Source organism: Colossoma macropomum, unplaced genomic scaffold, assembly GCF_904425465.1.
Source record: "Colossoma macropomum unplaced genomic scaffold, Colossoma_macropomum, whole genome shotgun sequence".
Classification (NCBI taxonomy): Eukaryota; Metazoa; Chordata; class Actinopteri; order Characiformes; family Serrasalmidae; genus Colossoma; species Colossoma macropomum.
Genome location: NW_023494789.1, coordinates 28,141,670 through 28,155,181, shown reverse-complemented (window position 1 = coordinate 28,155,181; position 13,512 = coordinate 28,141,670). Strand labels below are relative to the sequence as shown.

At 40.7% G+C, this 13,512-nt stretch overlaps 1 protein-coding gene across 5 annotated transcripts in view; it reads right to left on the bottom strand.

Moving 5' to 3' along the window:
- The window catches only part of herc2 (HECT and RLD domain containing E3 ubiquitin protein ligase 2), a 64,867-nt gene that overhangs the window by 23,105 nt on the left and 28,250 nt on the right, over positions 1-13,512 (bottom strand). For 3 of the 5 annotated variants that reach the window (XM_036570729.1, XM_036570730.1, XM_036570732.1), the window contains 26 exons: positions 13,012-13,144; positions 12,683-12,810; positions 12,375-12,570; positions 11,738-11,877; positions 11,408-11,584; positions 10,563-10,699; positions 10,319-10,470; positions 10,013-10,204; positions 8,607-8,794; positions 8,292-8,484; positions 7,759-7,941; positions 7,436-7,620; positions 6,747-6,894; positions 6,316-6,512; positions 5,926-6,156; positions 5,623-5,761; positions 4,290-4,436; positions 3,501-3,643; positions 2,818-3,085; positions 2,263-2,405; positions 2,072-2,170; positions 1,697-1,865; positions 1,172-1,297; positions 978-1,086; positions 731-870; positions 421-611 (listed from right to left, as the gene is read on the bottom strand). In XM_036570729.1, the coding sequence (XP_036426622.1) occupies positions 421-611; positions 731-870; positions 978-1,086; positions 1,172-1,297; positions 1,697-1,865; positions 2,072-2,170; positions 2,263-2,405; positions 2,818-3,085; positions 3,501-3,643; positions 4,290-4,436; positions 5,623-5,761; positions 5,926-6,156; positions 6,316-6,512; positions 6,747-6,894; positions 7,436-7,620; positions 7,759-7,941; positions 8,292-8,484; positions 8,607-8,794; positions 10,013-10,204; positions 10,319-10,470; positions 10,563-10,699; positions 11,408-11,584; positions 11,738-11,877; positions 12,375-12,570; positions 12,683-12,810; positions 13,012-13,144 (4,254 nt within the window). The remainder of the gene's footprint in view (positions 1-420; positions 612-730; positions 871-977; positions 1,087-1,171; positions 1,298-1,696; positions 1,866-2,071; positions 2,171-2,262; positions 2,406-2,817; positions 3,086-3,500; positions 3,644-4,289; positions 4,437-5,622; positions 5,762-5,925; positions 6,157-6,315; positions 6,513-6,746; positions 6,895-7,435; positions 7,621-7,758; positions 7,942-8,291; positions 8,485-8,606; positions 8,795-10,012; positions 10,205-10,318; positions 10,471-10,562; positions 10,700-11,407; positions 11,585-11,737; positions 11,878-12,374; positions 12,571-12,682; positions 12,811-13,011; positions 13,145-13,512) is intronic. The other 2 variants (XM_036570731.1, XM_036570733.1) reach the window with 1 other exon arrangement.

The window sequence follows — 13,512 nt, the reverse complement described above, 5'->3', positions numbered from 1 at the left end:
GAACTGTATCGGACCTAATATATACAAAATTAATCCATTAAAATAATAACTGATATAGTCATCCCCAAGCTGAATACTTCTAACATTGTTAAACAAGACATTTTATGACATTTTACATTTAAAAACTACTTTTAGAAGACCTTGAAGTGTCCACAAGAACGCTGTCTTACTTGACACAAATGAAAAACATACTGTCAGCATAGTTACTTTATATTTACCCATTTTAATTTGTATATTTCCACCATGAAAAAGTGTGTACATGTACATGGCTAACGGAACTATTACATTTAAAATGTTATGATTATCACTGAGTTTTATACCACAGTATTATCATTAAAACCACTAACAGCTCCATCCAATGTTGGGACACTATCAGTAACGGTCAGAACTTCCCTGTACATGGAGGAATGCGTAACTGACCTTGCCCTGAGAACCAGAGGACTGCCAGCACTGATCTCCACAGTCTATGAGTCTGGAGGCCTGGTTAACCGAGGAGGACACATTGAGGTTCTTCACTGCTCTCGACCACTCGTCTATCAGCATGCCCCGCTGGCTACTGTGGTGCCTCTTCAGCTGTTTTCCTGACCGCCCACTGAAGGCTGGAGACTGACCTACAAGTCAGAGGTTGGAGGTCAAATGTGTGGCAATGAGCTATATTAAAGCAAACCAATTCAAATCTGCCAAAATACATTTCTAAACTTGTCATATCTAATTTGTACATGAGACTGACCTGGTTCATTTATACGTCCAAAGGAATGCCTGGGGTTGTGTTTGCGGGTTTTAAAGCAACTTTCACAAAAGTCAAAGTCATCACAGCTGCGACACTTAAACCTGGGCCCATTAATCGGAAACATCTGACAGCCGTCGCACCTTCAGATGCAAAAATAGCACAGTCACCAGAATGAACAACAATTTATACTTTGCTGGTGAATACCTCAATCTGCCATTCATATGTGCACAAGCAAACAAGCACATACCTGACCCCAGGGTGAACACTAGGCACTAGCTCCATCTCAGACAGCAAGCCTGTCCAGTGTGACTGCTGAGGGAAATCCACTATCACATCCTTCCCATTGGCACTGAAAGCTGAATCATAAGGTTAAGTAGTGCGCTACTAAGAAAACACAATTCTCTTTTAAATAAACATCAGCTTGTTTTCAATAAACCTCACCTTTGACTGTGCCCACACTTCTGTGGGTAACAGAACCCCACTTGTACTTTGGTGTTGTGACTGAAGGCTTGACTCGCACCTTGTCTCCAATCTTAATGTGGGATGGAGAGCTCTGAGGAGGAAATCCTGAAACGGAAAGAAAAAAAAAAATGCAACTTGGTTTCCATTGTAAAACATCAACGTTATAGGTCTAATGAAACAGAAGCTTGCATTATACCCATATACATATTTTGGAACAATGGGTGTTAAACTTGGATCCAAGGGGCCACAGCTGTGCAGAGCTCAGGGTTCTGTCTCATTAAACACATCTGATTCAACTCATCAGGTAATGAGCAGGGTCTTAATGTGCTGATCTCTGGTTGATAAAAAAGGGAAAACGCTAATCTTTGCAGAGCTTTGGCCAAAAAGGAACCTAGCCTGAGATCTGCTTTAAACCACTGTTAGAACATTCTAAGATCCTTGAGAGTTTACACTTTTCCAGAGTCACTAGTTGTAAAAATGCTGTGTGGATGAGGGGAAGATTACCCAGCAATTCAGTGTGGATGTAGCGGACCCAGTAGGTGCCACCTTTTTGTTGCCAGTCACACTGAACATTTAGGTCATGCAGGCCATCTCTGTCTAATTTGATCACTTTGCCAACATCTCCCTCATACACTTCCTCATACGTTCTGCAACACTTCACCATCATTCCAACCTAAAAAAAGTACAGACAGACACACACAAACACACCATATGAGCTAAAAACATGCAGCATGAAGAGCACTATAGCTGCAAGCCAGTTGCTATGCCATCCACTCTCCAATAAAGCCAACAGGAAATAATGCATGTAATTTCAAACTGGCATGAACCCGCTAAGCCAACTAGCATGTAACATGAAAAATGATGCATGTGTCTCCCTACCTGTATGTTCTCTCTTACATACACTGCATAGTCATCATTACTCTGAAAGTCTGACCGCTTCTTAAATGTCTGACTTTCAGTGACCACGACTCCAGGAGGCTTGAGAGAAAGAAGAGTCAACATTAAACAATGGTCAAAATCTCAGCAAGTGAGTCTTTGTCTTTATTAGACTTGTGTGTATGTGTGCATACCACAGGAAAAGCTGCTTCTGGCTCCTCAAGTTCTTCCAGCACTTCTTCATCCGAGTATTCATCAGATACCGTGTCAGCATCAGACAGCTCTGTGACGTGTACATCAGGGTGATCTAACAGCCAGCCTACCAGTGCCTCCACACCTGAAACAAACAAAACAGAGGTAAGGATGTGCCCAACAGACCAACCCACCATCTTACATTTACATTCTCTAGCTATATATAAAACACATATACACCCATAGAAACTTCATATTATCTTACGTTATAGTAGAGTTACAAAAGCAACAAAAACTGTGTGAACTAGGTACACATTTTTGGAGAAACTACAGGAACTTGCAAAATTTACTCAATGCTTACAGGAGGCTTAAATAATACTACGGGTTTACAAACGAGTGCATGAATGTAGATGAATATTAACACACAAATCAACTTGTGGTTTAAGCTTCACTAGGACAACACAAGCGCAGTCTATTATCAACTGATTAAAGCTCAGTACTATTCACTTGTTTTTAAAAAAAAAGACTAATAAGCTGACTGGACAGAATCATACTACCTGGAACTCCGGAAGCACTTCCTGTGGTTCCAGACAGGGATTTTAGGGCAAATTCAATGTTCTTCCTTTGGAAGCCCATCTCCATGAGTTGCAGTACTATGGGTGCTGGGGGCACTGGTGATGTCTTGTGCTTCTTCTGCTTGGGAGGGCGTACATGCTGTACAGTGACTGGCGTGGTGGCCTCACTCGAACTGCTGTCCTCAAACAGTGGAGATGAAGGGTGAGTGGACTCCACTGCCAGGAACTGACACACGGCCAGAGCCGCTGCCTACAGAGTACAGTACAGCATCCAGTAAGAGAAAGTGGAAATACCAGGACTGCAAGCGTGCCTCTGACCATAAAATGATTCAATTTGTTTACAATTCAATGCATCATGAAGCATTAAACTTTCACCATGATTCGTTTCACAATTAGAAAAAAAAATACACAGTAATATATTATAGACCATAAGAACAAATATACAAATCTTTTGGTCAAAAACACAAAACACACACTTTGAATATTATTATAGCCCACCCACATCATCATAACCAATTATGATCATTTCAGAACTGAGGCACTTGAAATCACTCCCTTGACATCAATGAATCACAATGTATCAATGAACTTTTACAACACCAGAGGACACAAGGGAATAAATAGAATACTGAACACTAAGAAGAAGTATGTGACAAGGTACTGACCTCCAGCTCCTGCCTATCGAAGATTGCTTTAATGGGTGAAGGCTGGGTGGCAGCAGAGAGAAGCTGCTGGAGCAGGATGAGGGGAGGAAGAGGACCCTCAGGGGACAAATCACCTACATCTGGAGATGACACAACTTGCTCCTCTACACACACACACACACACACACACACACACACACACAAACACATTCAAAATAGACATTCAACAAAGTCAATTTACATCATTGGGATAGTATGCCATTATGTCTTGAACCACCAGGAGGCAGCAAATCACCCACATGACATTTAACAATCTGCTGAATACAGTATAAAACAGTGAACAGGGATTTCCCTACACACAATCCAAGTTCCTTAGTAATTACTATCCACACATGTCCGCCCCCATAATGGCCATATTGGCTCTGTAGCAGCTTTAATCCAGGTAAATTCATTAGCATCAGTTAAAAATGTCCACCCCCAAACCATCCAACACTGACTATATGCTGTGTGAGCAGTGAGTAGGAAGAGCTGCTGAACAAACTTCATTAATTTCCCAGCACCTCTGTATCGGGGGGAGATTCACAAGGAGAAAGGCATAGACAAGTGTGTATTGTGTAAAAAAGGAGTATACACAAACACAGCAGAGGCAAGAACAAAGTAAGAAAAGTATTGAGATGTGAAGAAAGATAGGAGGCAGGAGCAAAAAAAAATCAAAAAAACAAAAAAGACAATACAATAGCAGGAGGGAATAATGCAGAAGAATATATCTATGTAAAAGATTCCAGAAATCGCGAGTGAATGCAGTCTTACCGCTGGGGTTTGGGCTGCTGTCTATGACTGCTGGCTGTGAGAGGATCTGTCTGAGTTTGTCCTGGTGGGAGAGCAGAGCTCGTGCAGCCTTCAGGATGTACAGTCTCAGCTGCTGACACCGCAACAAGTGCACGTCCACCTGGTCTGCTGCAAGATCATGGGCACAAAAACGCTGTGTAAAATGCATCATAATGCATCAGACTGAAGGTAGCAATTCAGCTGCATTGATGTATTGTTTTTATTGCCTATTTTGCACTGTTGTGTAAATTTCCTCCATTCACATCTATGCAGTCTGTGTACATTAAAAAATAATATTGATCTGTATCCAATTAAATCATAGTGAAATTTGAGATTTCATGATATACATCACATTATTTCCTAAAAAATGTAACCTAATTAATTAGAGATGCACGATGATATTGGAATTCCAGTGTATATCTTCTGATATTTGCTTAAAACATAAATAAATAAAATACTTTTACTGGACAGATTTTTAGATTAGACTGAATTTCAAACTGATATCAGATGACATATTTCTTGTAATCTGGAAAAGCAGAATGTTGGGTGAAGCTGGGCAACGCCACCAAAATGTCAGAATTTTATTTATTTTACTGCATTTGTAAACCTACAGAAATAAGTTGTATATTTCTCTGTAATGCTAATACTGATATAGCCCCAACTGTTCATGTACAGGTAATAACAGATATGTACATGAAACACATTGGATCTTGGCACTGACCCATTATTCCCATATCGGTGCATCCCTAGCATTAAGTTGAACCTCTAAAGGTCATTTTACACCAGCGCTAAGAAACAACACAGAAATGTGAAATATTTGGACATGATGTTTTTACACAAAACTATAAACACTGGATGTGATGCTTGTGATGATTTTTTGTTGTTAGTGCTGTGAAAACAACTAACCAACAGACAGAATGCAGACAAGGCCAAAAAAAATATAAAAAGATAAAAGATTTTTTGTTGTTATTTATTCCTGAATTATTAAAGTCTGAATAAATCTCTAAAAACTAAAATAGATCTTGGGGTCTGAGAGGCTTAAGTATGACAATTTTTCGCCAACAGCCCTAAAGAGGGAGAAAGGCAGAAGCAGAAGAAAGGGTCAGAAGGCTGTGAGCTGCTGTGCACAATTTTGAGTCAGTGGGCTGATAGTTCCAGGAATTTTCTGCTGACTAACAGGAAGTATGGTCTACCTGACTGCGTAAGAACATAATGAAATAGGCGGTGATATTTTGAGAGTACAGTGGATTCATTTAGCTCTCTTCACCTGTGTGAACTGATATTTGTGTGTGTGGCGGGAGAAAGAAAGCTGTACCAGCAAGTCCTCTGCTTAGGGATTTCTTCATGCGTTGTTTCTCCAGCTTGCTTCCGGCCAGATTGACAAGCTGAGCCCACACAGCCAGCATTGGCTCTGTAAAGGGCAGGTTCTGAACACTGAATGACACAACAGGCAGCTGACAAGAGAAGAAACCAAGAAAGAAAAAGGGGTCAAAGGGAAATTAAAATTTTGTATAATAGCACCATATGTGCAAGAATGAAAGAGAAAGCGAGTGTTTAAATGTAAATACTATCATATTGATGTTTATTTATACTAATGTATCACGCTGTGCGTACACACCGGTTTGAGCTGGCTCAGAAGACACACTCGGCACGTCCTCATTTCGTAAAACTGCACAGTGATTCGACCTTTAGGAGTGATGCGTGTGACTGTGCCTTCCCCATACTCTTCATGAACCACCTGACCACCTAATCTGAGACGTCCATCAATTCCACCAATCACCGCTAGCACAGCCATTAGACTGCCCACCACTGGAGCTTCTGCATTAGGGAAGTACTCCTCCAGTAGCGTCTGACATGGCAGAGACAGAAGAACGAAGAGTCTTTACTTAACTGTATCATATAGACCTCTATAAAATCAAATTTGTGAAATTCCCAGCAATACAGATGCATATTTTTATTTTTTAAAACACGGAAGTCTTTTATAAATTAAATTACTGAAAGATCGTACCGCTTCTGACAGACGACCTGCCATTATGTCTCCAATGCCACTAAGCTGGGAGTTAATGTATTCATTGATGAGGCCATTCCACTGGCTGAGAGAGTGCAGTGTTCGCAGAACGGCCACAATCTCCTCTGCTAGTGTGCTGCTATGAGTGGCTGTCAGGGAGGCCTGTGGGCGGGATTTCCTCCTGCGCAGAGAACCCTCTGTCGAGCAAATGAGACAAGTTTGAAAAAAGTCTAAATGTAAAACTAAGAACTAAAAAAAAAAATCTAGGGTTAATTGCAAGCACACGTTACATGAGAAATATCTCCAAACAGCTAAAATATTTATTTAATTTATTATTAATGTATTCTAAAGTTAAGCTCTTGGTTTATATAAGCCAAAAAAAGACTGTATTGTGAAAGGTGTTCAGGAACAGTACGAGGGGTGTATGCTACCTCTGAGAAGTGGTAAATCTGAGGAGCAGGTGCTAAGAAGGCTGCCCAGGAAGCCGAAAAGTTTCTCCACAAGGAACTTCATATCCTGAGAGCGTTCCATTTTATCCCACGATGGTAGCACTGCCTGCAGTAAGCGCAGAGCCAGGATCTGACAGAGGGAGGAAAACAACGTCAGCTAATTTATCAGTACTGCATATGCAGATGTGTAATTGTGATGACAAGATGGATGAAATGAGTATGCTCTATGTCTGCAGTGCCCAATCCTGATTCTGGAAATCTACCACTGCGCAGAATTCAGCTCCAGGCCTAATCAAACACACCTGTTACAGGTAACAAAGGGCTGTAAGGACATCTGAAAATTAGAGCCATATGTTTTTTGGATCTCTCTCCAGGGTGTTAGATCTCCAGCAAAAGGATTAAGCAGCCTTGCTCAGCAGCCTAGCTATGCTTTGAACTTATCTGAATTCATCGTTGTGACGTCCCAACCATCAATTTATTTACATAAGACTGCCTATTCAGCCTAGCAATTTAGTCGGCTCTCTCAAAAAGATAAACAATAAAAAAAGAATATAAAAACCAAAGAAACATAAGTGGACTTCAGGGAAAAATGAAGTACATGAAAAATGTACCATATGGGCCCTTTAATATTTAAAGGCACAGAACATGTGTTTAGAGTAGCAAGTCTGTACCTGTCTCTGTAGTGTGACAGCAGTGAATGACTGGTGGCCCTCCACAATGCGGATGAGCAGGCTGATCCATGCAGAGGAGCTCAGAGTGCAACACATCTGAGGCATCAGTGCTATACTGCGGATAAAGCCCAGAGTACACCAGCTCCTGTGCTGCTCACGAGATACCAGCCTGTAAGATGGACAACCTGACACAGACACACAAAGAAACAAAAAGGAGTGAGTGAAAGGCATACGTTCTTTAATTTCCTTAAAAATCATTTATGCTCTGCAGAGAGCTCTGCAGCATTATCTCCAATACCACAGCAGACTGAGGATTAAATTACCAGTCTGGTCGTTGGCTCCACTCTCCACAAGCATGCGGAGTAGACCGCACAGAGTCCTGGTGGCTTCAGTCTGCATAACCTCTGCATGAATTCCGGATGAAAGGGACAGAGTCTTCAGCAGATTCACCGTACTGGTTAACATGACGGCTGTGGGGTGAGTGCTCTTCTCCATCACTTCCCCTTCTAACAATTAAGGATAAAAAAAAAGCAGAAGACAGTGCTTGAAAAGACAATCCAATTTGCAGAGCCAACAATGAGCCACTTAAAGGTACCAGAAATTTCTGTACAATAAACACACCCTATATTTTACACCAATGCAATGCAAACCTGGTCTGGGAATTACCTCAGTCCAAACAATTTTTGTGCTTTCCCTGCTCTAACACAATCCTTTCAACTCAGTAGGGGCATGTTAATCAACTGAACAGTTTGGTCAGGTGTGTTATAGCAGAATAAACATCAAAACACACAGGACAGAGGAACTCTAGGATCAGGACAAGAAGACATTATACTAGGAAGAGAATGGAAGTACTGACCAGTGTCATCCTCTGTGTCTGAGTCTTCAGTAGCAGGCTGTGTAGCAGGAGGAGGCTCTGCTAGTTTGAGGTCATATTTGCCCTCTTTGCCCATCCTGTAGGAATTAGTGCTGCTGTTATCCCACTGCACCCGAATCCAGCCATCCTCCCCTAACTCACCAATCACTCGTCCTAGACCTGGAGGAGGGCCATCCTGGAGAGCAACCAGAAAACATGAACAGGGTTATACATGCAGAAATTCACTGCTAAAAATATCAGTGTGAATACGCATCGCTACCTTCATTAACAAGAAAAGCACAGACAGCTGTCACATACCTGATCACCCCATTTCCAGTCCTGTCCCCTCATCACCCTGGTGCCAATCTTCATCATGGCAGCCAGCTCAGGGCCAGATGCGGGGAGGGGCGCTGGGGCGGCCTCCTTCCTGGACTCCTCCAGCACTGTGGCTGAGCCTCCGTGAGCTCCAGCACTTAAATCCTCCTCACTGCTATCTGAACTGGGACCTGCAAGAAATATCACTGTACATCTAAGCTCTATGCGGATTAGAATTAATTAATAATAATTCTATTTATTGATTTAATTAATTAATTAATTAAATCACAAATTCTATCCTACTCACATTCTTCAATTACAGTAATATCACGACAGGATTGGTTTTGCGAAGGGAAATGCAGTAATGTAACTGTTACCACAGTATCTCTACAGATTAGTCCTGTCTGAATTTCTCATCTCAGCTTTTTTTAATGAACTGCATACTCTCGCATTTTTAACAATTACAGCATATTTTACCTTACCATATACCAAACCTTGGTAAATATATTTGTGGAATCGTCTTAAAGTTAGGAGACAATCGAGTTATCATTCAAATGTATTTTCCATGACTCCCATCAAGCCAATATGCATTGAGCTAAAGTGTATGATGCTGAACATTAAAATCCAAAAAACCTGTCAGAGGACTGACGTTTCTGTAATCTTTAACTAACCTACAGTGTACCATACCATAGGTACATTCTACATACACAAAAAAAAGTTTGAACACCTCTGGTCAAATAATAAGATCTGTTGATTTTTGAGCTGAAAATACGTACACATCCTCTATATGAAACATACTTTAACATGTCATTTTCTGCTAATTTTAATGCATTACTTCTTTTTTTGACTAAGTTTAATATGCTGGAAAAATATAAAATTAGCCTGTTTCACAATCCACATTTTATGCCCCCATGTTTAACAAAACATGTTATTTGACCAGGGGCAGCCTGATTTGCCATATGACTATATGTACAGACATACTAATTCTCAACTCCAAGTTATGTGGACACAAGCCTGTTTTTTTTTTCCCACTTTTTAGTCTGATGATGATATGCAAATCGAGTACACTTTAGTCTCTAAACTTTAGCCTTTAGTCTCTTCTGTAAGTCATACAGATATCCCTTTTCCTCTGTGAATTAGTCACAAACATTACAGACATCCTGTCACAACATTATGGACATAGGACCAGAAAACGTATTCTGGCTGAACAGTACTTATGAATGCTTCAGTGTAATCTACAGTAACAGTTAAAAGACTTTAAGAGTATGTCCAGACATGCTATACTAACTATATGATTTTAGATACCCTTGTTCAGAAGTCAGACAGAGAGTGACTGCAAGCTACAACTAAACTGAATAGAAGGTAAAAGCACTGACTGCAGGTTAAGACAGAATAAGTTCAGTTCTGACCAATGAGGCGCAGGACACTCTGTGTGAGGGCCAGGGTGCCAGAGTTGAGCAGCAGGCTGAGGCTGTTGGCTCCATGTTTTAGGGTCAGCATGTGGAGCATGGCCAGGAGAAAACGTGCTTGGGGAATGGTGCCCAAACTAGGCCCTGCTGGGTTCTCATTTGTGATGGTCTGCAGAGGCACAGGCTGCACTCCTGCATGGAAAAGAACGAAAGTTTTAAACAAATCACTATTACATCACACCAAAGCTACTGATCTGAAATGGATTTAAAACATCTTTCAAAATGATTCTTTGTATCAAGGTGTACCAAGTTCTTTAAATTTAACGCTGGCCTCCAGCAGGATGTTGCGGACGTTTTGGATGGCCCAAGTGTACAGTTTGCCAAAGGTGACCTCCAGCAACATGCGGTTAAAGGGAGGAATGAGATCCACATCCTTCAGACAGTCAGACAGAGGCTCTCTACAGAAGGAGAAGAAAACATGCAAACAACGTATATGGGTATATTGTGCAAACATTTCCAACAGTTTAAAAGTTTGGTTTTGCTCACTTACCCTATATTGCGCCCTTCAGGGATGACCCTTTGCCAGCCACAGAGCATGGCGTACTGTACAGAAGGCAGCAGAAAGCTTTTGGAGGCTAGTTTCAGCATGGTGTCTATACCTTCCAGCCTCACCTCTGCTCGCTCCAGCTGAAGAAATAAGGTAAATGACATATGTTTGGACTCAACATATTAACACAAATTCAAAAACTTGACAACGTTTAACATAGAAATGTGTTGATTTGCTGAAGTTTAATAAAAAAGTGCTATGATAATGCTCATTTCTGCTAGCGACCCTGGTATTCGCACCATGGCATGTTAGTACTAAGCTACCAGGATTAGCTCAGTGTTATATCAGATGTCAGATCTAGTATAAATACAGACATTTTCATCTCATAACAGGCACCTAAGTAACATATTCTTTACTTTGCAACTTAATTAGTGAGTTGCAGTATTACATTAGCTCCTTTTTTAAAGGCTGGACTGGAGCGTTAGCCGGTTAGCTTTCTGCCGATCCATTCATCCTACTAATGCGAAGGCAGAATATATCCAGCTACAGAGAAGACCAAAATCAATCAAATCAAATCAAATCAGATTTATTGTCACATCACAAGAGTACAGGGACACAGGTGAGTGAAAACCTTGAGTGCGAGTTCCACAAATTATGCAGAGAACAGTATTTATAACATAGATAAACAAAACTATAGATAAAGATAAAGATAGGAGATAAAGTGTAAACTAGTTAAAGAGAGACTGTTTGCAGTGATGTTCAACTGGTAATTTTTAACTGCTAAACTGTCTAAATTAGATTTTCACCAAGCAGTCACTTTAAGAAATTTGGCATAAAAGTCTCTTCACCTGTTTAAGAAGGCACTTCCTCATCTTCTCCACATCCAGTGGTTCCTCTTTGAGAGCAAATTCCACAATGGTGCTCATGAGGCTAGACTGGGAGCAGGAACCTTGAACACTGTGCTTCAACCAGCGGTATTTCTGAACATTCGCCACAGTGTTCAGTAGAGGCTGCCACTTATCCTGCTAAATACACAAAAGGTAGGAAAGGGAATGAGCCGAAAGAAAACAAGAGCATGGTTACAATATGATGACATATACAGAACAATGAAGCAATGAAACAAACAGTCACAGAGCAGTATAAAGTAAGCAATCAGAGACTGAGATAAAAAGGAGTACCTTTGGTGATTTGACAGTGATTTGTTTCTTGTCCACAGGTGTGGGGCTAATAGGAGGTGGGGGTTCTTCCTCGTTGGTCCCTTCCCTCTCTCTCTCCTGCTTACCCTCTTCCACATCTGCAGATTCTGACTTCTTAGGCACTGAGAGAGAAAGAGCCACAGGGACATCCAATATAGATAACAAAAAAATGTATTTTAAATTCTTACTAGGATTGTAAAAATTTATAAATTCATGATATTGCATCAATCTTATGGTTGCAATTCAACAGCATCGATTTTGGAACATTCTAATAAATTACAAATCAATTATAATCAATTATAATAATATTTAATAAAAGTGTGTGCTCATTTTTTTGTCCAAAAGTCTTGGCCTATTGAAAAACAAGTAACAATTTGTGTATTTAGTGTAATTAAGTGTATTTAAAAAAAACTGTTTTACAACAAAATAATTTATTTAAATTGAGGTGAAATTTGTAATTTCCATGATAAATCGTTTGCAAAAGAATCATAATTAAACTGAATCTCTGTCAGGTCAGAGATTTACATCCCTAACTTTCACTAGGCAAAACTGTCTTGAATAACTAGGTTTATTCTATTTTTTTGTGTTATTTCTGCTAACTGGCCATATTGGAGCCCACCTCGCTTTTTTCTGCACTCTCTGATCAGCTTCCGGGTGATCATTTTCCAGCGGGGCTGGGAGCTCAACAGCTTCAGCTTGCACACAATAGACAAGTCATTACTGACAGCCGGCCTCAGCTCATTAAAAAGAAATCGCAGCCTTTCAATCACAGGAGCACACACTTCCTTATAGGAGCGGCCCTGCTCCTGATGGGTCTGTTCAAGTAACGACAAAAAGGAAGGTATGAGAAAACAACACCCTCAATACAATGGTGACATCACAGTAAAACTGACAAAACTGAGCTTTTCACTTGTTAGAAAATCTTACTCTGATTAAAGAGCACTTGGCCTGGTACACCATTCGACACACATCAATCACAGATTTGGGGAGGGACCGCTGCTTCCCCTGGTCCACAGCCAAGGCACACTGATTGACAAGCGAAAGGGCAACGTGACCTAAATAGGGAGAGATCAGCCGGTGTCAATTCTCTCACAGCAAGTAGAAACATGATCATAACAACATTTTGTTTACATGACTATTGAGATCAATACAATAAGCAGACATAATCTGTCATGATTACAGGAAGCTAAAGGAAAAGGGCAACAATTCACCAGAGTGTAAGAATTGTGTGTACTAAAGGCCAGTTGCTAGGTTACCAAGGTCCTGGTGTTTAAGAAGGCAGCAGAGCAGCAGGCGGCCCACTTCCTCCACAGGGTGCTCTGGCGGGAAAGTGATGGGTGTGATGAGATGATACTGCTTACAGCACCGCTCAATTTGACATAAAAAGTCCTGAAATACAAACAGAAGAAGCAGCCTATTACACAGTATTGGTGACAGCATGAACTACACCATAAAATCACGAGGATGTCAGTCCGAGCTTTAACTAAATGCAGCATAAGCAGCATTAAGGTAGCTAAAAGTGAGGAAACTTAATGGTGCCAAGTTAATGTGTTAGCAATGCACTGACACATTATACTATTAAAAGGCATTAATTTTTTTTTGCCATGTTGCTATGACTACGCAACCTCTTGTTCAAATACGGTTTTTAAAAGCCAACAAGTTCCACTGATTGCTCTCTTGGAAATGAAAAGGTATTTCCAGCTACTGCTATGGGAAATCTGTTTAACACAGAAGGACGCAGAGTCGTAAGTAAGCAA